Below are 27,352 nucleotides of genomic sequence, written 5' to 3' on the forward strand. Positions count from 1 at the left end.
ACCAACTTTGATAATATCAACTCAAGGCCAGTCTTTCATTTATTACCCCTTTACTCCGATTACCTTAAAGCCGTGCTCAGTCTTCGTTTTATCACTAAATGTGATAAACACTGGGATGTGTTCCTATAAGATAAGAAACATTGTTATATAATAAAGCTACAGTTCCATGTTCACAGAGAATTTCATAGCTCTTTCACTATTCAAATGTGCAGTTTCTAGATCCCCTGGGCCCCACGGTTTCCTTTGGTTTGACCCAGGCTCACAGAGGCTCTCGCTCATCTTTTATATCTCCTGCATTCTTCAGCTCCTTCTCCATTTCCTCTCCTATAAAAACTTGACTTGAATAATCTAGATTATTTAAAGTTTTGTGATATGGTGGGGGTTTTGTTGCTGTTTCATTGGTTACTTTTTATTTTACATTTCAAATGTCACCTCCCCTCTCAGTTTGCCCTCAACATACCCCCATCTCCTCCCCCATCCTCCCTGCCTTTATAAGGATGCTCCGCCACCTGCCCATCCATTCCTGCCTAGAGCCCTAGCAGTCCCCTAGCCTGGGTCATCAAGCCTCCTCAGGACCAAGGGTCTCCCCTCCCAGTGATGCCAGCTACATATGCAGCTGGAGCCATGGGTACCCCGATGTGTACTCTGGTTGGTGGTAAAGTTCCTGGGAACTTTAGAGGGTCTGGTTGTGATAACAATTGTTGCTCTTTCTATGAAATTGCAAACTCCTTCAGCTCCTTCTTGCTTGCCCCAACTTCTTCATTAAGGTCCCTGCACTTAATCCAATGTTTGGCTGCATGCATTTGCATCTGTATTGGTCAGTCTGCGACAGAGCCTCTCAGGGGACAGCTATACCAGGCTTCTGTCAGTAAGCCCTTCTTGGCAACAGCAATAGTTTCTGCGTTTGGTGTCTACAGATGGGATGAATCCCTAGGTGGGATAGTCTCTGGATGGCCTTTCATTAAGTCTCTACTCCACTTTTTGTCTCTGTATAATTTTGACAGTAGGAATTCCAGCTTAATATTTTTTAAATAGACAGGTGACCCCATCCCTCAACCAGAGGCCATTCCTATCCACTTGACATGGCCTCTACAGCTTCTAGCTCCCCCATTTTGTGTATTTCAACTAATGTCCTTCCTGTTGAGTCCTGGGAACCTCTTTGGTTCTTGTCACTGGAACTTTCTAGTGGCTACCCCTATTTTCCATCCTCCACTGCTACACACCTCCTTTCAAGTCCCCGACCCTCTGTATTTCTCTCCCATTTCTCCCCATATCAGAACCAGCCCCCCTTTTCCCTCTAACTCCTCTCTCCCTCACAGATCACCCTTTCCCTCTACTTCCCAGAGCTGTTTTTCTTCCTCCTTCTGAATAGGACTCTAGCATCCACACTTTGGTGTGATCTTCTTTCTTCTTAGGTTTCACATGGTCTGTGAGCTGTATCATGGGGTTTTCGAACTTCTTTTTGGCTAATATCCACTTATCAGTGAGTACATACCATGTGTGTTCTTTTGTGACTGGGTTACCTCATTCAGGATGATATTTTCTAGTTCTATCCATATGCCTGTAAATTTCATGAAGTCATTGTTTTCAATAGCTGAGTAATACCCCATTGTGTAAATGTGCCACACTTTCTGTATCCATTCCTCTGTTGAGGGACATCTGGGTTCTTTCCAGCTTCATTTGCTATGAATAAGGCTCATATGAGCATAGTGAAGCATCTGTACTTGTTATATATTGGAGCATCCTTTGGACATATGCCCAGGAGTGGTATAGCTGAGTCCTCAGGTAGAACTATTTCTAATTTTTTGAGGAACCACTACACTGATTTTTCAGAGTAGTTGTACTAGCTTACAATCCCATGAGCAATGGAGGAGTGTTCCTCTTTCACTACATCCTTGCCACCATCTGTTGTTATCTGTGTTTAATTTTAGCCATCCTGACTGGCATGAGGTAGAATCTAAGGGTCATTTTGATTTGCATTTCCCTGATAACAAAGAATGCTGAACATTTCTTTAAGTGCTTCTCAGCTATTTGAAATTCCTCCACTAAAAATTTGCTGTTCAGCTCTGTCCCATGTTTGAATATGTTTGTTTGGTTCTCTGGAGTCTAACTTCTTGAGTTCTTTGTATATATTAGATGTTAGTCCTTTATCAGATGTAGGGATGGTGATGATCTTTTCCCAATCTATGGGTTGCCATTTTAACCTATTGACAGTGTCATTCACCTAAAAGAAACCTTCTTCTCTCTCCATCTTCTTCTTTTACTCCTCCTGGTTCTCCTGGGACCCCAAGCTCAGGAATCCTAAACCCATCCTATTTCTATTCTCCTCAGCTATAAGCTATGGGCATATTTTTTAACATATCAGAAATAACCTGTGGGTTAAAGTCACATAGGGTCATTTGGCTCTACATATGGACTCTCATTTCTGTCGGGGGTGGGCAACCAGCCCATACCGAGCATTACAACACAAAGCAATAGAACAAACCTCAACTCATATTTGCTAAGCACTTACTTTCTTAACCTTTCCCCAAGCGTTATTGATGCTTTTTCCCCATTAAAATAACTAATTCATGAGATTAGACACTTAAATTATTTATTGCCTTTGTAACTCACCCTCCTCTGCCCAGGGAGAACCCATTCAGTTGCCTTCCAAGTCCTATTGGCATGAATCCTGGACTTTTTACTCTCTTTTGCCTAGATTTTTATTTATATTTTGTCTGTTTTAATCTGGGTATGGTATAAGCTGTTTCCTGCTTCTATGGTATAGTTCCTGTATTCTGGAAATAAAGCATCAAAGCCTCTTGTTGCTTTTTAAAAATATTTTTATTTATTCACTTTACATGCCACTAACTCCCCCGTAACCCAGTCATCTCTCCCTCTCTCCCTCTCCTATGAGAGCATGGAGGCAACCCCTGTGCATCCCCCACCCTGGTACTTCAAGTCTCTCTGAGAATAGGCGCATTTTTTCCCACTGAGGCTAAACAAGGCAGTCCAGCTAGAAGAATATATCCCATGGAAAGGCAACAACTTTTGGCATAGCCCCTGCTGCAATTGTTTAAGAATTCACATGAAGACTAAGCTGTGTATCTGCTACATATATATGCAGGGTTTGGGACTATGTCTAGCCTGTCTATGCTCTTTGCTTGGTAGTTCAGACTCTAAGAACCCCATGGGTCCTGGTTAGTTCACTCTGTTAGACTTCCTTTAGAGTTCCTATCTTCTTCAAGGCCAGCAATCCTTCCCCCAACTCTTCTATAGCAGTCACCAAGCTCCATCCATTTTTTTTTGGCTGTGGGTCTCTGCATCCTTCTGAGTCAGCTGCTGGCTGGAGCCTCTCAGAGGACATCATTTCTCTACTCCTATCTATAAGCATAACAGTATCATTAATAGTGCTAGGAATTGGTGTTTGCTTATGGATATGATGGGTCTCAAGTGGAGCTAGTTATTGATTGGCCATTACCTCTCTGCTCCCTCCCCTGCTCCTTCATTTATTATAGACAGGATAAATTTGGGGTCAAAGAATTTTTGAGTGGGTTGGTGTCAATTGGGGTTCCTGCTCGGCTTCAGTGGGTTATCTCTTCAGGTTCCATATTCTCAGTGCTGTGACTCACAGTTAAGTTCATCCCCATTGATTCTTAAGCACTGTGGACTCTTAGAGACTATGACCATGTACTGGGATGGTTGCCTTTATCGCACCCCTTATTGTACAATATTATCTTAGACTAACAAATACTCTGCTTAAAACAAACAATTTATTCTTTTTCCTTTTACTAAAAATGGATTCCTTTTTCATGTGATATATCCTGGTTATAGTATCACTTCCTTTTACTCCTCCCAGTTTCTACCCACCTCCCTTGCCCTCTGGATTCACTCCCCTTCTGTCTCCCATTAGAGAAGAGCAGGCTTCTAAGAGACAACAACAGAACATGACTAAATGAAATAGAAGAAGGAGGAAGAGGAGGAAGGGAAAAAGGATGAGAAGAAGGAGAAGAAGAGGAAGAAGATGGAGGAGGAGGAAGAGGAGGAGGAGGAAGAGAAAAAGAAGAAGGAGGAGGAGAAGGAGGAGGAAGAAGAAGAAGGAGGAGGAGGAGGAGGAGGAGGAGGAGGAGGAGGAGGAGGAGGAGGAGGAGGAGGAGGAGGAGGAGGAGGAGGAGGAGGAGAAGGAGAAGGAGAAGGAGAAGGAGAAGGAGAAGGAGAAGAAGAAGAAGAAGAAGAAGAAGAAGAAGAAGAAGAAGAAGAAGAAGAAGAAGAAGAAGAAGAAGGAGGAGGAGGAGGAGAAGAAGAAACAACTATCATTGAAGTTGGATATTCAGTCCAGCAGGAGGAAATAATGACCTCTCATAAAACATTTTTTATTCTTTTTCTGGACAGGGACTAGAGTCTAGGATCTCACATATGCTAGGCAAGCATTCATCTATTAACCCAAGACTTCTCTGAAAATATTTTTAAATTGCTTTCATGAAGCCTAGGAATTCTGTCTCTTTCAAAAGCACTGTCACCCATTACGTGAGTCTCAACTGTCTCACATTTTATGATTTTTGTGGGATCATTGCAGATCAGAAAGTATTACAAAGATTTGCACTGCTCTAGCATGTGTTGGCAGTAGATTGAGGGCAGTGAAACCATCTGTTCCAGTAACCTGATAACCTAGAAGTGTACATTCTGTTTTGAAGAAATAAAATTAATTCTACTAGGCCTGTGTGCAATAGCCTATAATCATGTTCCCTGGTGTGCTAGTTTATAAGAGTGTGTGGTAAACTTGCCTTTCATTTTTTAAATTGAAGGATGAAGTAAAACGGGACAAGAAACATTGCCATTTGTCGAGTTTGGTCTAAGAAAAGGAAAGATTAAAGAGATCTATAATGATCAGACCCGTCCATTCTGGACTGTGAAAGGGAGTGTGCAGCAGACAAATCGTTTAAGCTGGGTGCGCACACTAATGAGCATTGAGCTTGTTCTGTCCTCCAAGGATGGAAAGCTAAGAGTTACTGCAGACTGTTCAATAAAGGCATTCATTTAATGTGTAGCAAGATGGAAAAGTGGAGGAAAGAAACAAATTGTAAAACCACAGGGGTAAAAGTGATTTTATTAATTCAACAATTAATTGAATGCCCAGCACTGAGTCAAATACACAAACTTAAGTTTTGTTCCAGAGCTGAACATAGGCACACAGGGGACAAGCCAAATTTGTAAGCCTTTTGATGAAGCCATCTTTGATTTGATTACATGGCCCCCAGATTCTAATGTTGGCATAGGTATTTGACATATTGAAGTAAGAATAAGATTTCTTTGCACCTAATGGAAAACTTACACAAAGTTATTGTAAAACACTATTCTAGAATATTATACACAAGGGTTGTTATGAGACATGGTTTCCTGTCATTCTTGATGATACTAAACTCATCATATAGCTGAAGGTGGCATTCTACTCAGTGTCTTCCCAAATGCTGGGACTGTAGGTAGAAATACAGCCCCACACTCAGCTTACTTGTAAGGACTGTTAATAGGAACTGCTGAAGTAAACTCATTTGGGATGCACTGATTTGAAGGGGCTGCAGGTTTCTTCATGCAGTACCTCGCTGACTTATTATCTCAGTACACTTGGTGAATTTAGGAGAGAGGGATGTGAACAGCTTGTATTTTCTTCCTTAATCTGTTTTTTTCCTAAGATGTTTTACATGTTTTTATTTAAATTGAAATTGAATTTTAAGTGTTCAGAAACTTCAATCACTTAAATTGGACAGAGAATTTATCAACCTGCGAACTCCCAAGGAACATACTCACTTGAGCCACAGGATATTTCAAGTCTCCAGAGCCCAGTTCTTTTGACTACTGATTCATTTTTAATAACCTATTGATCACGGTTGTAGGAAACCTTCTCTACCTTCTACTACCAGTTCCTAGGACATAGCTAATGGTTAAGAAAAAATAAGCATTTGCCTTTGTAAGTTAAGGAAAAATCTTGAGGTACACATTGTATTTTCTACCTTCCTACCTTCTTTCAATATTTCAACAAGTACAAAAAATGTACTTGTTTTCTAGTTAGTCTTGATGGCCTTGTTAGACAGCTGTGAGACAAAGTGCTTTAGAAGGGTCTTGTAGAATATAATATGAAAGTATACAGTGGTCCATGATATCCTGCCCCAACAGAAATCTGGTGGACATGGTGAATATCTCCATGGATATTCCAGATCAAAGAGCTCTTAGCTTTCTAGAACATATGAGTGATGAGGTGCTTACCTCAGCCAGGTGTGGTGTTGGTTAGCAAACAACTGGCTTGGTTTCTGTATGACTTGGTCGTCTAGACATGCCAACCTCTCCCTAAGCTATCGTCTACTCCATCATTCTGGCATGTGACACATATCCTTTAGGAAAAAAAGATTTTTAAGAGGATATGGGATGGGTTCACCTCTTCCAACATTTTGATAAATTTGACATCTCTAGACATGTTGAAAAAATAGTATTGTGAACACAAACATTGAATTCACCCGGATTTATCAAAAGCTAATATTTTTCTCTTTTTTTGTATGTACCTGTATGTGTATACGCAGTCAGAAACACACACACATTCTCTCTCATTCCCTTTCTCCTTTTCTTGTCTCTCTGTCTCTGTATCCTCTGTCTTTTTGTCTCTTATATATCTAGATTCTAATAGTATGTAGTAGACATTGCAAAATGGAAAAATATTTTTAATAACCAAAATACAGTCCTTATTTGTACAAATTGATGGTTTATCAGATTTTCTGTCTATCTTCAAAATTCCCATACCATTTTTAATGAATTGATGGTTTAGTGTGGATTAGCCAAAGGTCCCTTTTGATCCAGAGCCTGATGTTATCTGCAGTCACTCTTTGTTCCCTCTCGTTTACTCCTTCAGTATCAATGAGCTCTCCTGCCTTTCAGAAATAGGGTTGAGAGTGCTGATATGCAGTCCCTGAGGTCTCTGTATGTTTGGGGCTGGTTTCTTCATTTGATACAGTGTCTTATTCTGTGGCTCCAGCTCTCCTGAAACTCAGACCGATCCTGCCTCCACCTCATAATGCTGATGCTCTTGTGCTGACCAGTTTTTGATTGAATAAATCTGACTTTGAAGTTTGCTCATGTTTGTTGTAAGACTAGATGAAGAGGAAAATATTTGGAGCACGTACCCCACCAAGGATAGACTGTATCCCCTTAATTCTTCATCCCAGGTGGTATGATGACAGAAGTCTCAACTTGGCGATGTCAAATGTATTCACTTCTTGGTATAGTTCTTCACAATAAACGCCTTGTTTGCTTTATGGTTAATGAAAGATCTGAGAAGTGGTATTTTAGGATGTGCAAATATTCTGTTCTTTGCAAACCTTTGCCAAGGTGTCTCATTTAATGATGACTCTTGTCTTCATGAATCACTCTGTCAACATGCAAGATGATTTCTAATTCTGTGGTCCCAGCTTTCCACTCTCTCCTTTCTAAATACCATGTGAATTTATAGATTCTTTTAAAATGTAATGACTCATTTCTGACATTACTTCTTTTTTTTACTCCACAAAGTGTGCTAGTTTAAGGACTAAGTCATGGTTCAAGTGGACTCCTGTATACTCCGGAGACTTCCCATGATGTCTTTTGGCACTTTACATTCTTTCTGCCCCAGACCTAGAAAGAGCTATTTCTCCAACAGGAATTTTCTATTGTTGAGGACTAACACTTAAAAATCTAAATATCATTGATAAGGGTATTCTTTATTCCAAGCCATTACCAGCATTCAGACAAAAGTAAACAGTCTCATCACTCATCCAAAAGTCACAGAGAACTAAGTCCCTAGATTCACAAAATCTCTTGCATAAAAAGGTCTCTGTCTTAGATGTTAGATGATAAACACCATGACTAACAGGCACTTTGGGAGAAAAGAGTTTGTTTGATTTATACATGACCGACACATTGGGAAATCATGTCTCTCGCTGAAGGAAGTCAAAGCAAAAACTTGAGTTGAAACCTGGATACCTAAACCAAAGCAGAGACCATGGAGGAACACAGATGACTGGCTTATTCCCCATGGCTTGCTCAGGTTGTTTCATTATACACTTTAGGACGGCCTGCCTAGGGTGCTACCTTCTACAGTGGTTTGGGATCTCCACATCGATCAGCCCATACAAGCCAATCTCATATAGACATTTTCTACACAGAGCTCCCCTCTCTTCAGGTGACTCTAGCTTGTGTCATCTTGACAAAATCCATGTCAAGTTGACAAAATTCAATTAACACGGTGTGGGAAATATTTGCCTATGACCTTTACCTACTCACTGGTGTACCCATCTATGGATCGCTCATAATTCTTACACAGTAAGTACAATGTGTGAATACTTGTCTACTTTACCATTTAGAGGTAAATGTCACAGACCAGCAAAGTCTATACCTGTACAGTACAGATGTGATCCTCCAAGCCACCGTGTTAGTAAAGTCTATACCTGTGCAGGTGTGATTCTCCAACCCCGTGTGTTAGATCTGTCTCTGGGCTCCACTGATGTGAAGCTATGAGTAGACCTGCTGAAGCTATAAGTAGACTTAAGAATCTGGTATTCAGAGAAGCACCCCAGTTCTAAGCCACTGTTACACACTCTTCCTCTTTCTGTAAGTTTCATGGTATTGTCTCTTCTTTCAGCCATGCAAATCACAGCTCTTAAGAATACAAATAAACTTCTAATATACACCTTGACTGTAGAATTGCTCTGTAAGTGCAATGACAGTTTACCTTAGTAAAATTCAAAATATCTTTTTGTCTTTAGAACACATTTTATGAAGCAGTATATTCAGACTACCTGATTCAAAGGTTTAATTTTTTTTCCTTCTTTGATCATATAATTAATTTGGTTAATTACTTTGTGTTCTGATAAAATTTTCCCCTTCTCTATATCTATTAATTTACTTACTGACATAGGTAAAGCTCAAAGGGCATAGGGTACTCAGTATATAATATTTTCATTATTATTTTATTGCTTACATGACTCTGTGTGAGGCTGTACACATGTGTGCAGTGCTCACAGACTCAGACTAGAGCATCTGATCTCGGGTTACACCCTGACATGAATGCTGAGGACAAAAGTGGTGTCCTCTGGGAAAAGAGGACAAGTTCTTCATCACTGAACCAGCTCCCCTCTTGCCCCTCCACACCCTCACCTCACCCACCCACCCACTCCAGCACCTTTTATTCACTTGTTACATTAATGGAGGTCAACTTGCATCATTTTTATGGAAATACTTCCTTTCTCAACGGTAGAATCACTACAACTATGTCACAGGGCACATGAACATTTATACTGTTTTCAGCAGTTTGCTTTTATAAATAACCTCAAGGTGAGGCTTGTGCACATTTTTGTTCTTAGAGGTCTGATTTTGGATAAGAGCCTAGAAGTCAGGTTGTTAAATCAAAAGCCAAAAGTTATTGAGTTTGTTAGACATCACTATATCCCTCAGCATGAGGGCAGACACTCTTGTTACCTATGTTTGCATTTCTTTTACCTTCCTGGTGGCTCTGTTTTAAATTTTGGCTCATTTTATAAAAACAATATCTCCAAAGTCATGATGTTGCTTTGCCCAATATACATTAGGGGGTGTTGAGATGTTTTTTGTGTGCAAAACATAGAAAATTGCAAAACAAATAGACAAACAAAAACTGAGCAGGATGTCTCAAAAAGTTATATGTGCCAACCTGAAAGGTGTCCACATATCAGACTAGGGACAATGCTGTTCCCTCTCCCTCTCCCTCTCCCTCTCCCTCTCCCTCTCCTTCTCCTTCTCCCTCTCCCTCTTCTCCCCTCCCCATCCCTTTTCCTCCATTCCTCCTTCCCTCTCTCTTTCTTCCCCTCTCCCTCTCCTCCCCTCTCCCACCACTTTTCCTCCCTCTCTCACCCTCCATTCCTCCTTCCCTCTCTCTTTCTCTCTCTCTCCCTCTCCTCCCCTCTCCCACCACTTTTCCTCCCTCTCTCACCCTCACTTCCTCCTTCTCTCTCTGTACATGTGTGTGGAGGGGTGTATAACTGAGAATAGAAGCCAAGTGAATCTAACATCATGTAAATACTTTACCACTGCCCCACATCCCTATTACCATTTTCATTTTTCAATTTTGAGACAATGTTACTATTTTTCAAGGCTACCCTTCTGTTTGAGTTTGCTCTATAGTCTGGTAGACTTTGAATTATAATACATCTGGTTCATCCTTCTGAGTAGCTGGGATTGCAGGTCATGTTAAACAGTAGACAATATGGGAACCTTAAGAAAAAACAAAAAGTAATATCCCTAATATCTCATTGTGTTTGGAAAGGCTTATAAATTTATAATAATACTTAACATTGAGAATGAGTGAAGAGATTATATAATTGTGTGTGTGTGCATACACACACACACATATATATATACATATAAATGTATATAGTCTCAGATAGTCCTTATGTAAATTTAATTTAGCATAGAGGAGCTCATTTACAGTTTTACATATGATCGATAAATTTAATCTAATCTCTGCCATATTGTTTTATTACAGGAGTAGACAGCGCCTGACTAACAGTGCTTGATTGGGGTACTAGGAACCTAACAGAATATTCTAGTTTCACAGTGGTGCACAAAAAAAAATTGTGTGCAGTAGAAATGGTCTTTTACTTGTGAATATCTCTTCCCAGTCTTCTAGGAAAGGGAATCACAACTCCTGGGCAGATGTACAGTCACAGGAGAAAGACCTGGTACTGTACAGTGTGACATTGCTAAGCTGGAGAGTTCAGTAGGTTCCATGTATTCAACGTGTTTGACTTGGAATATTTGGAACATATGATGGGCTGGCTGAGACATAATCTGACTGTAGAATCATTTGTATTTGGGAACTCTTTTGACTCTCACTTTGACCCACAAGGAAACTAGAGGTGGTCTGAAAGCTTCAGATCTCCGACTTCATTTTTCATCTGCTTCTACTTTGGATCCCCTTTTGAGATCTTCTTATACGCATAGCAGTTGTTCAGGGAGTGGATAGAGAATATAACACCTAATTCATCCCATTCCACCTTAGTACCAAAAACACAAAGGTGAGTGAGGCATTTTACTGTCAGTCTCCACACTGTCTTTTTCAGACATCCAAAAGGCATCTGAAGGTCTCCAATTATCCTCAACCTTCATTAGATTCAGTTCCAGGAATAGCAGAGCATCACTGAGGCAGCAGCCTGAAGAGTGAGAAGTCGCTCCTGAGCCCAGCTTGTCTCCTGGAGCAGCCACTATTACAAAGCTTTGTCTGTCTGTCAGTTGGTCTGTCTCTCTCTCTCTATCTACCTACCTCTCCCTTATCCATGCATGCATACAAGTGCACTGGAAAAAGAAATACAGGTAATTTCAAGCCACCTGATGAGGATACTGGGAACCAAACCCAGGTCTTCTCTGAAAGAAAGAACAGTCAGTGTTCTTAACAGCTGAGCCGTGTCTCCAGCCCTGCAATAATCGCTGCCTTGGGCCACCTTGTAGCAGTTTCATTCCCAGGGCAGCTCAGTTACGCATGTCTCTTCCACCTCGGTCTGGTTCTTCCACATTTAGATGTAAAGCTCACTCGTCTGCCACAGAGAACTTGGAGTTAGTTGGCTGCGTTACCTCTGCACATTCATCATTTCAATTCCACTCTTCCTCTTTGCTTTTCTCTGTACTTGGCACAGAGCCCTAGGCAGGGTGGCTGGAGCTGGGACTCTGTCCTAAAGTCTGGCTCTAGAGTCTCGAGCAACTCCAATCCATAATCCATATTTCTCTTGTGTTTGCTGTGTTTTACTGGGTAAAGATCTTCTTGTTCTTTAAAGAATTTATTTGGCTTATCAGGAAGCTTTTGTATATTGTGGTGATTATTACACAGGATTTCACATACCCAGAGTTCTTTCTTCATTTAGAAATCTCTGTTTACCTTCTCATGTTTAGATAAATATCCTCTGGTTCCTACCTGTGGTATAAACTCTTTTCCTTTCATGTGAGATGAACCATTCCTACTTCGTCAGTACAGATAATGTATGCCTACGCCCCTTCCACTCTACTTCTGACTTGAATTTACCATGATTCGCTATGAAGAATACACAATACCCATAATTAATCTTTCTCTCTCAGAAGACTGAAGTCCATTCATGCCACAGTGACCTAGCAGAAGTTGCTGAGTGCGTTGTGCTCTGAGGTTCAGTGACGGGCAGGCTGAGGACTCTCAGAGACGCTTTGCTACATTTCTAAATGTTCTTTTAATTTGTTTGTTTGGTTGGTGTTTTTGGTGTGGAGACCCAGAGGGCATTTTCCTTCAGCACAGTATTTAAAATTCGGCACCATTACTAGTTTGTGCGATGCCCGATGCCCCTTTTCTCACTCGTATCCCTTCGACGCCCTGTTATAGTGTTTAAATGTTGTGGTCAGACCATTTTTCACTGCCCCTGAATTCATCTTTCACTTGAGGCTACCCTCTCTTGGACACTTTGCAATTTAGTGTTTATTCAAAACATGATCCAGCCTTCAGTTTATTACCAGGGTTTAGTTCACTATAAGTTCCATGTCTTCCTGGTTTATTTTGGTTGGTTGGTTATTTTGTGTATTTTGTGTGTGTGTGTGTGTGTGTGTGTGTGTGTGTGTGTGTGTGTTTTGTTCCTTTGTATTGCTAGTCCCTGTGTGCGTGTGTGTATTTGTGTGTGAGAACATTTTTTCACTGAGCTGAAGTGCTATATCTGCAGATTTTATTTCCATGTATGCACTAGGGTTCAGATACAGTGTTGAAGTTTTGTTTAATTTTATATTTCCCAGTAGAATTCTTACCAGATATAGTTTGAATTTTATATCTGCTCATAAAGGAAAATTGTGTGTGAGTGTGTGTGTGTGTGTGTGTGTGTGTGTGTGTGTGTGTGTGTGTACTTTTATTTTCTTAGGCTGTTAGTAGCCCTATCGGGAAATGTGTAGGTCATTAGTTCCTTGGAAGGGACTGTGGGACCACCGCTTCTCTGCTTTTCTGTTATCTATGTATATTCCTGCTATTTAAAGGTGGGTCCTCACCAGCATCACTATGTGCTCTAAACTCCAGGCCTGTAAAACTAAGCCAATCTTCTTTTAACAAATAAAGTGGGGTTGACTGGAGACAGCTCAGGCTGACCCAACAGGTGTGTGTGTGTAAAACAACAGATAAAGGGAAATTGACTGTGAGTCCAAGAACAGGAAGAACATGTATGGGGGTGGGGTGGAAAAGAAAAGGGAATGAAGAAATAAGATAATTGTGTTTTAATTTCAAGCAAAAAGTTATTTTAAAATAGGCATCCTTGGATATTTTATCCTAGTAAAGCAAACAGGGTTAAAATACTATTCTTCACGCTACCTATCCTGTCCTACTACAATACCCAGGACAAGTAGAGGTAAAATATTTGTTGAAGTAGAAATGCAAATTTAGCAACAAACTGGATGATCCTGTGATGGATTGTTTCCTAATGGCACATGAGAATAAACTAACAAAAGGTTAGTTTTGATTCCACTTAAATCATTGCTATTGGTACCTAACACATGTGATTGAAGCTGCTCAGGTGGAAATTGGATGGTTTCATAAGAGCTAATGGACAACACTATCAGTGGTGGGGTTTTCTGTCCCTGGGATCCATATACCATTGTCCCATGCTAAAAAAAATCAGGACATTTGGTTATTTGTGTGCAGTAGTTTTCAGAGAAAGCAAACCTTTCCTCAGCCCTTGGAAATACACTGAACAGACAAGATTCATGCCCCTCACCAGCAAAAGAGAGAGACAACCACCCGTGACCAGTTCAGCCAAGCAAAATAGGTTTGTGGGGTTTTGTTCTCTGCCATTTTTCCATTTGTGTGGAAAACGGTATGAGAAGCTGTGGCAGTTGCTTGATACCAGGAGCTGAGCTCATAGACTAAAGAGCCAGCAGCTAAGCATGGTGGCTGTGGGACATTTTTTAATGTCATCACTCAGATTTGCTGGGTAACGGTTAGTGTTTCTGGCTACACTTACCTGAGTGTTCTTTTCCTGGCGGGCTGAAAAACTTGAAATTAATACAAACCATTTTCTACTTTCAAGAAATTACCAGTTAAACTCATCCCTTGAAAGGAAGAGTTGGTTGGTTTGTTTGTTGTTTTCTCCTAACACTCTTTGGGGTGCAATTATGTTTACTGTACCCCATCCCTTCTCTGGAAAGCTAGGATTAGCAGAATAAAATGAAAAGGGGGCACACATTTTCTAATCAAGTGAGCAGCCATTGGATGCCTGAAACCCCTCTGACTTCAATGTGTCTTTGCCAGTGTTTGCTCACGGAAAAGCTCTCTGCTAAGGCAGAAGTGAACACACAGCTTTCAGAAGACATCAGGATGATTCCAGCCATGTTTTTCTGTGCGGTGCTTAGATTAGTTACCATGAAGAGTTTGCTAACTGGGCAGGTGGGCAAGATCACAGATGCTTGGAAACCTGCCCTTTACAGTGTGTGCATGTAGAGAGCAGCTGCAGAAGCTGCTACCCTCCTGTGGAATGGAATCCATTAACACTATTTCTCTCATTAGTAACTGGGACAGACTCTAGCTCCTGTTACAGGCACAGCTCTTCCTTTTACCCTGAGTTTGCTCCTGTAAAAGGGTTCCTACGGAGAGAGCTAAGTGCCCTTGCCTACAGAGGAAAATGAACTACATTCAGATAGCTCCTTTTCTGGAATACTTTTCTGTAAAGGGAGCCATTCTGTTGCTAGTTATTAAAGCAAGGTGCTTGCTTTTATTATTGGAAGGATTTGACTGTTTTTATTAATAAGAAAATCATTTACAGTAATGCTTCATGGTATGGGGTAAATGGTGCCTGCATTTTTCTTGCTCATTATTCAGCAGGGTCTGGAGAGAATCTCATCAAGTGAGAGAGGCCATCTTTCCTGTAGAGTCCTTTATTGAGTATAGATAAGCAGACACATTATGAAATCTTATCTATTCTGAAGCCCTTGCTCCATGCCATTACAGACAATATCCTGGATATATTATTGGCCTCTCTAAGTAAAATGTGTCACTTTTCCATGCATTTGACTGTGTGGAGTTTCTTGCAGCTTACATCTGCAGGTGAACAGTGAAAGCAAAGGTGTCAGAGAAATTCAAGCAATTATTTAGGCTCAGTCTTGAAGAAGTAATATCGGAGTGGCCTTTTAGAATCTGTCTGAATCGATTTTGCTTTCTGTCAGACTGAGCTGATTCTCACTTTGCCCATAAGTAGATTTGGTTTGTGGTGGTTTAGTCTCAGCAATGACAATATGTCGTACCCTCTTTATTTTTCAGGATTTTACTTCTAAAGTAAATTCTTAATATAAAATTTCATTTTAATAGGTGAAAATGTTTCTGTGTTATCTTAAATAGGAAGAGGTCTGGAACCTCAATTTTGCTTCAACTACCCACTCCAATCTCAGAGCAATTGCCTGATGTCTATAAAAGCCAGAATTCGCATTAGAGTGTCTGTGATCATTGAATACAAGTGAACATAATAAAATAAAATCAAAATTGTAAAAAAAAAACTCAATACATTCAATGATATTCTCTTAAAGTTTTTAAGACAGCCTTTCCCTTCATAACTAGTGCCACAATATCTAATTACATGTGTGTTTCGTTTATCTGCTTATTTATTATCAATACACTCCACTTTGAACATAAAATTGCAAAGGTTAGGCCTTGTATGTTTTCATTTCCTCTTATAAATTCCTCATTCAATCTCAGCTAGAAAATAAGACATGCACCCACATGAACAAATAAATGTTTGGCAGTTAAAAGATATAGACGTCCATGCAGCATTCATTTCCCTAGTGCTTATGGAATGAAAGAATTATTTGATAATCAAACTAATGATTTTCAACTTTACTTCGATTGACTTCCTAATAGTCCAAAGGCAGTATGCAATCAGTAGACCTCTGTGAAATTTGTGTTTTCCCAGGCTACTCGTTGTCTCTGCTGTAAAGGAGAGTGAAGCCAGTAAACGTGGTAGACTGAAGTCTCATGCCATAGCCAATTGAGTCTCAAAGCCAGTTGTCAGTTCTTTTTGAAATCAAACCATTTCTGACTCACTTTAGAGAAGGGGAAAGTGTGCTCTAGGTCTGTTGACAATGCTTCTGAAACCCTGATGGATAAGGGAAGACAGGCATCTCTTCATAGAGTCAGGCATAAAAGGGACAGAAAGAATAAAGTATATAAACATAATTTTGTAAACAATATAAATGAAGAAATTACATTTTAGAGAGAAACAATGGTTACTTTATGCTAATGTTCCCATCATTATTAAATAATGCAATGTCACCGCTTCAGAGAAGCATCTTTATAAGTACCAGTGTGGGATTTGTTTTTTGTCTTATAAGCTCCTAAGGAAAACATTATAATTGCTATCATTCCTAAATAAGCAATTTGCTAATTTACTAATTGTACTATTTGGCAAGAGAGTGGAAAATTAAAATCTGGTTCTTGATTTAGAAGTTCTCAGGAAGAAAATCATATGGTAAAACTTTCTCTTCAACTCAGAATTCGATACATCACCTAGAAGGGAAGAGAGTATTTAGATGGAACTGCTTACAGGAAGCCAGTGCAGAATCTAGAAATATCTGGTACCTTCATGCAATATATTGTTCCAAAGAAACCAGAATTCTGCAATTCTGACCTGTCTTCCTGGCAGAAAGGGCTTCTAGACAGGCATAAAGAGGGACAGTGTCTTACCTGCCACCATGTCATAGTCTTGACTGAGATTGATGAATGTTATTAGGAACACCATAGAATAATCAGCAGCCTTTTTCTATACCTGCTATGAAAATTTCAATCCCCCCATATCACCTGGAGTCTCTGTAAATCTTCACTGCAAGTCTGAGTAAGCAGAGCCTTTTTATGAGCCAGTATGCAGAAGATGAGTTCTAGAGATGCTTCTGTTTCTTCTCTTTACCTGCATCATGTGTCTTTACTATGGTCATTTATCTTCTCCTTATGCCTGCCCTCCTCTTTTTTGAAGCAGGGTCTCAGGCAACTAAGGCTGCTTTCTTATCTCTCTTTTCTTTCTTTTTAATTAATTGTTTTTTTATTTATTTACATTTCAAATGTTGCTACCTTTCCCAGTCTCCCCCACTGGCAAATTCCTCATCCCACCCCAATCCATTTTGCCTCTAAGAAGGGCTCTCCCCCACCCAGCCCCACATTCTTGCTTCACTCCTCTAACATCCCACTGCACTGGAGCATCAGAGCCTCCACAGGAACAAGGGCCTCTCCTCCCACTGATGCCAGATAAGGCACTTCTCTGTTGCATATGTTGCTGAAGCCTTGTGTACTCTTTGGTTGGTGGTTTAGTCCCTGGGAGCTCTGGGAGGTCTGGGTAGCTGATACTGTTTTTCTTCTTATGGGGTTTCAATCCTTTTCAGTTTCCCTTCAGCTCTTCTCCTAAATCTTTCATTGGGGTCTCCAGCCTCAGTTTAGTGATTGGGTGTAAGTATCTGCATCTGTTTTAGTCAGATGCTCGTGGAGCCTCTCAGAGGACAACCATAGTAGGGTCCTGTCTGCAAGCACTTTTTGGTATCAACAATAGTCTTAGAGTTTGTTGTCTGCAGAGGAGATGAATCCTATGGTGAGTCAGTCTCTGGATGGTCTTTCCTTCAGTCTTTGCTCCATTTATTTTGTTACTGCATTTTCATTAAACAGGAAAAATCCTGGGCTAAAATTTTTGAGATGAGTAGGTGGCCCCATCCCTCAACTGGGGCCCATGCCTATATATTGGAGGTGGTCTCTTCAGGTTCTCTACTCTGTTGGGTATTTCAGCTAATATCATCGCTAGTGGGTCCTGGGAACCTCTTACTTCCCTGGCATCTTAATCAGGGGTTTTCTAGTCATTTCCCCTGCCCATCCCTACAATTGCTATGTATTTTTATTCATTCTCCTGACCTTCTCTCCTGTCTGTTCCCATACCTGATCCTGCTTTCAAATTCAGTATGTTGGCTCTAGTTCATGATCATCCTGCCTCTGTCCTCTGTATGCTAAAATGACAATTAGGGACTACTACACCTTTCTCTTCCTGTATTTCATAATTGATTTCTACCATCTATCATAATACTAAATTAAACAGTCATCTCCAAGACAGGATTTGGAAAAAGAAGTTATCATGAGGAGTGGCTCATATGGTCAAGGAGCCCAAAGGTTCATGACCAGAGGCTGGGAACCTAGAAAGGCCAGTGATGCCATTTCATTCAATCTGAAGGTCTGAAAAACAGGAGTTCTGAGGCTAGGACTTTCAATCTAGGTCTGATGGTCCAAAACCAAGTTCCAATACAAAAAGCCTGGAAGATATAGATGTTCTGATTCAATCAGAAAATAGTGAATTTCCTATTACTTGTTTCCTGTTGGAACCCTCAGTGTGTTGGATGACGCCCACTGCATAGGCGAGGACTGTGTTCTCTAATGCAGTGTATGTAATCAAATGCTAATCTTCCATGGGATCAGCCTCACAGACTCACGAGTCAGCAATAGTTACCAGTTTTCTATGCATCTGTCAAACTGAAGCAACAACAACAACAAAATACCAGTTAATCACCATACCCTGTAAATAATGTCAATCCATGGCTTACTGAATATTTTTACAGTGAACTCAAGAGATTATAATGGTATTAATCAGCATTGATTAAAATTGACTTATAAAGCACTGGGAAGATAAAATATGTGTTTTCAGAAAACATTGACAAGAATGTTGCATTCTGAGCAGGAAACCACAGGCTTTTCATGAAGAGAATGTTCTGTAGAGTATACACTGATCTTTGAGTTCTTTTTTGAGTTACTGCATTTGACACATGTAGTTCATCCATGGTCCATCCTCCACGCTTTTAAGACCATCTCTTCCAGTGATCTTCATCAACCTGGTATGTGAGTTTTCTCCTTTCTAGACTGTCTTCCTTCCTTCACACTGGCCATGTCATGTGTGGGTTCATGCTTTCTGTAATGGGTATTTTCTGAATACCTCTATTTTCTAAACTCTTCAATCTTTCATCTTTCCAATTTTCTTATTTTCTATCTTCTTTTTTTTAACCTTTTTCCTCCAAAATGCTGGAATATTTTTACTTAGAATCTCTCTGATTATTACATGTCTTGACAAAGCTCTAGAGATCTTCCTCGGCTTCCATTTGCTCTTTGGTGGGTCAGCTGGTATACAGGCTCTTTCAATGTTATTTCATTACGAGTTCTCTCACCCTTCCCACACTCTTCCATAACTAGAGAGATATTAAAAGTACTTAAGAAAACCACCAAACCAATACAGTGCACCAAAGACCACATCTGTGTCTTTGAGGATCTTTCTATGTCTCACAGTGGTGTTTGGAGAATTGCTTTCAGCTATGTAACCAGGGTTTGATACCAAAGAGTAACTAGCACTCCTAAATCGGTACACATTTTTGTGGCACAGGGGACACACTATATATTTACACACAGAGAAATAACTGCACTTGCCAGTTCAGAGCATTCTCAAATACCACTGGTCTAAAACCAAACATGTTTTATCTTCTCTAAAGTTTTAAGTCTGAATATTAACCCATGGCCTTCTATTAGCATTTCTCCTTCTCAATTACTACATTGTCTGTCACTACAGTGGCATTCGTGCTATTCTTATGGTCAAGTCCATGAGGTTTAGTATATGTCTCAGACTAACATGCTAAGCCATATAATGGGGGAAGGGCGTGAACCCTATCTTTCACTTCATCATGTCTATCTCTAACACCCACCCATTACCAACAAGGCAAATGGGAAATAATCATTCAGGTTTTCCCAGATGTCCCTACCAGTGATATACTGCCCTGTCTGGGTTGCCTATCCTGACTTCCCAGAAAGAGAACAAAATATTCTCACTGGGTTACAATAACCTGCCCATCCTTCTCATTTTTAAGCAATCTTTTTCTCTTAAACAATTGTGCACACTGAAGACTCCTATGGATGTGCTGTTGACAACAGTAAGAGGATCATTATGATAGCACTGTGGGGTGATTTTAATCTTCTCTGATATCTATTTCTAGCATTTATGTTCAAACAACAGACGTTGTTTTAATAATTTGAGCAGTTTGACACACCATTCAGCCAGAGAGAAGCTGGCAGAATTCATATTCCCCTTTAATGAGTGTTCTCAACTACTATTGTTGAGTTATATGGTATTGAAAAACAATGGGCTTCCTTGGATGATTTTATATTGCTATTCACATGAAGAAATTAGTACAAGACTTGTCTAGAGAAAGAACCTGGTAGTTTGCATTTTTCGTTTAGAGGAACATCAATTCTATTCCAATTTGATGTATTACAACTCTTAAATTCTAAGTTCTATGATGGCTAAATTTTGTCAACTTGAATCAAGCTAGAGTAATCTAGGAAGAGGGAACCTGAACTAAGGAACTGCTTTCAGTAATTGGTGTGTAGACAAGAGTGTCCAAAATCTTCTTGATCAGTGATTGATGTACAAGTGTCCAGTCCACTTTGGGAGGTATCATTCCTTAGTAAGTGGTTTTGGGGTCATATAAGAAAGCTGAGAAAACCATGGGGAACAAGCCAGTAAGAAGTATTCCTCTAAGGTCTTTGTTTCAGTCTCTGACTCCAGGTTCCTGTTGTCAGTTATTGCCTTGACTTCCCTCAGTAATGTGTATGACAGACAAAACCTTTTTTTCAGAAGTTGCTTTTGGTCATGGTGTTTGTCTCAACATTAAGAAAACCAAAGAGAAAAATCTCTTAATGTCTTTTCAGTGCATGTTATTATGTATTTAATTCTCTTTTTTTAATCATTGTATATTGAGAATTGAAGGATTATGTGCTACTAACAATATTAAACAATGACCTCATCAATGTTTATTTTGAAAAATGGTTATTTTCAATGTCAGAAGATTACTGACAACTTCTAAGTCAGTTAAAAAGCTGGAGATGCAGTTCAATAGTTACGGCACTTACCTAGCGTATACAGGCTTTAGATTCTGACTCTTTGGACAGCAGAAAAAACAAAGGTAGTTCATGAGGAGGGTGCATTAGTCATCATTCTATTGCTATAAAGAGACACTAAGACCAAGGCAACTATTATAAGAGAACACATTTAATTAGGAACTTGCTTATAGTTTTAGAGTTTTAGTTCATTATTATTGTGGGGAGGATTGCAACATACAGGCAGGTGGTGGAGCAGTAGCTGAGAGCTACAGCTACATTAAGAGAGAGAGAAGAGAGAGAGAGAGAGAGAGAGAGAGAGAGAGAGAGAGAGAGAGAGAGAGAGAGAGAGAGAGGAGGTGATATCCTGGCCTGGTGTGGGCTTTTGAAACCTTAAAGCCTACCCCTAATTATATACCTCCTTCAACAAAGCCACACCTCCTAATCCTCCTCAAATATTGCCACTCCCTGATGACAAAGCTTTCAAATATATGAGCCTATAGAAACTATTCTTATTCAAACCGTCATAAAAACTCTTGCTATGTAGAGAAATTTTAAATGAATATGTTTTCCCTCCTATTTTTTGAATAAATGATGATGAAGAAATAACAAGTATATATTTGTAATGTATGGGGTTTAAGCTGTTTGTCCATTGAGCACACCTTGCAGTATATTTTTGAGCACACAAGAGCTTGTTTTTGTAAGAAAGTGGTACACTCATCTAGAGTAATCCATGCACCTGTGTTTTTCCATTTCATATACTCATTGTTGTTTCTGAGAACTTGGTCAGGTATTCATGGACACCAATGAAATAGCATTATTCAGAGTGAAGGCAGTAAATATTTAAACTGTGCACACATGTGATTTCTCCAGTTCTAATATGCCCAAGTTTCCATCAGTCCTTTGGTGAGCTCCAGCCTGTGGGCACATATATGTTGACACCATACTCTATATAAGACTTTTGCCACAAGAGAGATCTCAATGGAATTGACGGCAAATGTGAGAACTCTGGCCAGTATGTGTGCTTTCATCAGTGAGCTCTACTTTAATATGAATATCTGGGAAAGAGATCGTGGTCAGTACAAAGACCACTTTCTAAGACCACTTTCATCAGGCCTTTGTAGGAACTGAGGAGGCTATTCTCACCTCATTGCTGGGTAACATCAGTAATTCAACAGTTCTCGTTGAGGACTCGGTATTCTGTACCTAACTCACAGTACAATCTGCAAGTGGCCTCTGACTTATTATTCATCTGCCAGAAACACTGTAGGCTTGTGTTGACTTGTTCATCCTCATCAGATTGCTTTTATTATTAATATCATTTCATCTTTGGTATTTGAACTATATTCCATGTAAAGATTATTAAATGAGTCTATCGGTAGCACAGCGCCCAAACACCACCGGTGATTCTGCAGTGGTGGATATGACAGACACAAAAATATAGTTCCAGATTGTTTAAATGGTCCAAGTTGGAGTCTGCAGAAGCAGAGGTGGGAATATTCCAAAAGACCATGGCTCACTCCACCACACATGTTTCCCATTGATGGCTGATGCTCTTCAGTTTTCCTAATTACAACTTCAGGCTGTGTCCATCCGCTCCAGGATGTTTATTCCACCTGTGGCTTCGCCATATCCTGTGCATTTCCTTCCTTCAGCCCACCTCTCAGCCACCTTAACTTTATTCCCAGTCACAATGTGTACCACAGGTACTCACAGTAGGTTTGGGGAAAGAATAAAACGGAAGTTCGTTAGCATTGTGTTGTAATATTTCGTGAGGAGAGGCTCACATGCTTGGTTGGAAGGGAACTACTGGAGAGATGGGTATTTGCCACTGTGAAACACTTCTTTTCATGGTCCTTTCTTTCAGCAAATCTAGTAACTGGCCAGACATGGCTGAAAAGGCCAAAGCAGAATGCCTAATTTTAATTTTAACTGTAAATAAAGTTGAGGCTACTCTTTGATTCTGAGTCTATTGATTAAGCACTGTTTATGAAATCTTAGGTTAGACTTCAGTTCATTATTCAGTCGGGGAAACAAAGGCACAAGATTCAGCTGTGAGCAGTACAACACAACAGAAGCCAGCTAGCATGGGGTGGAGCATACAGGAAAAGGGTGTGTGCATGTGCCTGCCTGTGTTCCTAAGGTCCTAGGAAGGAAAAAGAGAAGAGAGCCACCAGAGGCTGTGTGGGTCCAGACATGTGCTTACAGAATGGGAGGGAGGAAAGATACTGGTATTTGAGTCAGTAGAGCAGGGTAAACACTGAATGTCCAGGTCACAGAGTGGCCTTTTTCTCTCCTTCTGGCTTGCTATCCTCTGACATTCCAGCAGTTCCCACATTTTCTCTCCATACCCTTCCCCACATCACAATCAGAGCGTTTGCTGCACTGAGCAGGATGCAGGATGCAGGATGCTAGTCTATGTGCTCTTACTTGGACACATACAGCAAGTCCTCAACAGTGACATGACTGCCACACACCTTTCACTTTCTTGGGGACTGAAGTCTTCTTCAGACTGTGTCCCTAAAGTGGTGCCCTCAAGCCCCTCAACTTTCACCACCAAAGGACTGAGTTATCCTCTCTCTCTCTCTCTCTCTCTCTCTCTCTCTCTCTCTCTCTCTCTCTCTCTCTCTCTCTCTCTCTCCCCCTACCTCCCTCTGTCTGTCTCATTTCCTTTCCTCCCTCTCTCCCTCTCTCCCCCTCCTTCTCTTCTTTCTACCTTCTCTCCCTCCCTCCCTTTAAAGCACAGTAAACATTCTCAATTGCCTTGTTTGCTCACTTTTCTGTCTTCTGTGGTCCTCCTCTAGGCTAAGAAATTTTGTGAGCCATACTGAGCCTGCATTAGGTACCCAAAACAGCGTGTGTTAAATCCATCAGTTATGTTTGGGGCAGAGAACACTTGTCATTCCTTTCCATTTCCTATATGCTGAGCTATTTGCTGAGAAGCAGGAGGAATCTAGTGAGTGCCAATTGGTGAACAGGAGCTGGTGTTGCCATGACATTACACAGTCCCATGTCCCTTCCCTGTTGCTTCTTCTGAGTCATAAGAACCTGGAAAATAGCAATTCTCCTGAGTATTTCAAAGACATAGACATGAAACGAACAATTATGTGGGTTGAACCAATGGTAGTAAATTATATCAGAAAAAAAGCTGCTGACTCCATTCCTTTTCAAGTGTGCTTGGACACTGTAGATCTTGCAGAATAAAATTTCTTCACACAATGAGTCAGGATGTTATGCTTTCAGCCTGCCCCTTGAAGCTTCTGCATACAGCTTACTAGGTAGAGTACACGTCTTGCCTTGATACTATTCCTGTCTTTCTCAAGGCAGCAAGCACCAAATGAATCTGCTTATCCTTGTTAATTTGGTAAAAAGCATTTAAAGAACCTGTTGCTCATGTCACTCAGGAACATACCTCCAGCTAGTGGAGCTTGAGTCAGTCCCAGTTGTAACTGGATTGGGTCCTGGGTACCTGGCTAAGCCACAAGAGAGTATATACCCTTCAGTTACCCTCTTGAGCTTGATAAGGAAATGTAGCAGTGGTTATTAATAGTCTGTTAGTGTATGGTAACAATGGATTATCCCCTATTGTACCTATTTTATTGACATGATACATTTTTTAAAGATTTATTTATTTACTCTATATATGTGTGTACACTGTCACTGTCTTCAGACACACCAGAATAGAGCATTGGATCCCATTACAGATGGTTGTGAGCCACCATGTGGTTGCTGAGAAATGACCTCAGGACCTCTGGAAGAACAGTCAGTGCTCTTAACTGCTGAGTCATCTCTCCAGACATGCTGGATTTTAAAATCCGATCTATGGTACTCATATTGGAGCCCAGTACTGACCAGTTCATATTATCCTCCGCCCCTGTATTCCTCTTATTGTATCCTCTCGGTTACCACTCTGGGGATGAGTGCTTCCCTTCTATCAGGCAGCAGACCAAACTGCTCTTTATTCAATACTGTCCTCACAAGTGGGTAAGCCTCCTATCTGCTCCCTATTATTCAGTAATCTACAATGGTCCTCTCATTTCCTAGCACTGCAGTGACAACATGCATCCTTGCCAGTCAGACATGAATATTGAAGGAGCCTGGAAGAGAGGCTATACGGGGAAGAACATCGTGGTGACTATCCTGGATGACGGCATCGAGAGGACGCACCCTGATCTGATGCAAAACTATGTGAGTGTCTCCTGTGCTCACCAGTCCTCCCTGCTTGGGAGCGGGGCACTCCTGTTGGGATGGTCCAGGAGCGGGAGAGCTCCTGGGCAAATGTGGTGGAAGATACGGCAGGCTCTGTGCACTGTTCCTTCCTTGTAATAGGTGAGCTCTTACAGCACAGGGATTACAATACAACATTTCTCTCCCTGATTCCCCATGCCTTTGATGGGATGGTCTTCAAAAGGAGAGCCATTAGGCATTAGAAATTCTGCCACAAAAAGGATCTGTTACCAACCATGCCCACTCTTCTCAAGAATTTTGCCAAGCAGCACACTTTTTTTATGGAAAAGAGCAGACTGAGAACTTTTCTACAGATATTCTGCCATTTTTCTTTCCTATGTTTTCTTTAAAATATTTTTAAGAAATATTTTTGAGATTATAATACAGTTATGTCACTTACACTTTCTCCTTTTTTTCTGCAAACTTCCCATGTAACACTCCCTGCTCTCTTTCAAAAGTCAAGGCCTTTTTCTTCAATGATTGTTGTTTTCTATATATGTATGTATGTATATATACATAATTACATTTTTTCCCAAAAATTACAAATACAACCTGCTCAGTCTGTATATTTTTACTTGTGTGTACGCTTTCAATGCTGAGAATTTAGTATTAGATAAGTAATTGGTGTACTCTTCCCTAAGGAAGACCATTTCTGTAGCTGTTGGCATTCCTTAGAGCCTGTAGTTCCTTGTGTAGTGTTAAGGTCTGAGGACTTACCCAGTCTACTTTGGCATGTTTCTTCTTGTCCTTGTCCAGCTCCTGCTTAGGCAGCTATATTGATGAGAGTGTATGGGTGTAGCTTCTGATATTACTAGGAAACATAGTCTCATAGTAATCCTGACCAACTCCCTGATCCTCTGGCTCTTACAATATTCCTGCTTCTGCTGCCCTTGAGTTGCCTGAATGTTTACTGAGCCCGCAGTGTAGGAGTCATGTTGTAGATGTACTCACTGAGACCAGGCCGCACATTTCTGTGTTTTGATTGGTTGAGGTTTTCTGTAGCGGTCTCTATCTGGTGCAAAGAGACCCACTTCTTGTTTGTCTCCTGGTACTACATGTCCATCCATCCCTTCCTTGAGAAAAAGCTGAAGATTTGTTTAGCTCTACCTTGTATGTAAGTCAGTGGTTAACCTCATCCTGTGCCCAAGCACATCCAGATAAATGTATGCCTCTTTTCAGCATAGAAAGCAAAGCTCCACTCCCCTCAGATATAGGTGAAGTAACTAAAGTCTGGAGACTGAAGTCAGATACGGACAAGATAAGAGATCAGAACTCAGTTGTAGAAAGGACATCTGTCTTGTCACATGCCAGGAGTGCCTAGTGTATGCTTCTACATGCTGTAGGCTGGGCTTCAGTAAGTGAAATTTGTACCTACTTAATTATGATGTCCGTTTGTACCTCTGTTATGTTTTCATTCTGAAATAACATTCTCTAGGATTGCCTGTTCAGTTATCAATGAAGCTGCTATCCCACTTATCACCTGGTGGCCAGGAAAAGCATTTTCTATTATTTAGACCAAAGACTTGAACTTCTGTCTGATTTGTTTCATGTGCAGTTAGACTACAGAATAGTCTGTTCGGTGCCTCTGTTTCCTGTCACTCATTCTAAAGGACTTGCAGCTCTGACAGCCACCAAGAGGAAGCAGGGCTCCTGTGTACAGGAAGCAAAATCTAACAACAATAAATGCATCATGTATTGTGCTTAATTCTACAAAACATTTTAAACTCTGTGGACTAAAATGTATTTTCAGAAACACACGCATTTAATAAAGACTGGAAGCAAAGATAATATTGACTTTTACTAATATTGGGCATAGAAGCAATCATAAAGCATAGGAGAGTTAATGATAATCTGGAACAGGCAAAATGTAGAAATAAAAAAATTAAAGTCTAGAAGTGACCCTATGAATTCTCTTTAGTGTTCTGGAGCTTTTATCCTAACCATTTTTTTTGAAAGCAAACAAATCCAACTCTGGCTTCAGAAGTTCTGTTTTCTCATTTTAAACCTTAGCTTAGGACAGCTTTTCTCATCATTTGGACTGTTCCAGAGCTGCAGGATAGTAGTGAGAGTCTGACTTGAAAACTTTTATGGAATAGAAATTATGCCTGAAACAAGACTAATGTTATGTAATTGAGATCCCGGGAAACCCGATAGAATAAACATCTCATATCTCCGCTAGCTTGTCACTTATGTGAGAATAATTGGATTTTCTTCTAAATATCACTAAAA

The 27,352-nt window shown here is 40.4% G+C and overlaps 1 protein-coding gene across 2 annotated transcripts in view; it reads left to right on the forward strand.

Moving 5' to 3' along the window:
- The window catches only part of PCSK5 (proprotein convertase subtilisin/kexin type 5), a gene marked incomplete at its 3' end in the record, with an annotated part of 393,680 nt that overhangs the window by 96,964 nt on the left and 269,364 nt on the right, over nucleotides 1-27,352 (forward strand). For both annotated transcript variants that reach the window (XM_080912751.1, XM_080912752.1), the window contains exon 4: nucleotides 24,941-25,084. In XM_080912751.1, coding sequence (XP_080768877.1) covers nucleotides 24,941-25,084 — 144 coding nt within the window. The remainder of the gene's footprint in view (nucleotides 1-24,940; nucleotides 25,085-27,352) is intronic.

Source organism: Micromys minutus (assembly GCF_963924665.1).
Source record: "Micromys minutus genome assembly, chromosome: 2".
Classification (NCBI taxonomy): Eukaryota; Metazoa; Chordata; class Mammalia; order Rodentia; family Muridae; genus Micromys; species Micromys minutus.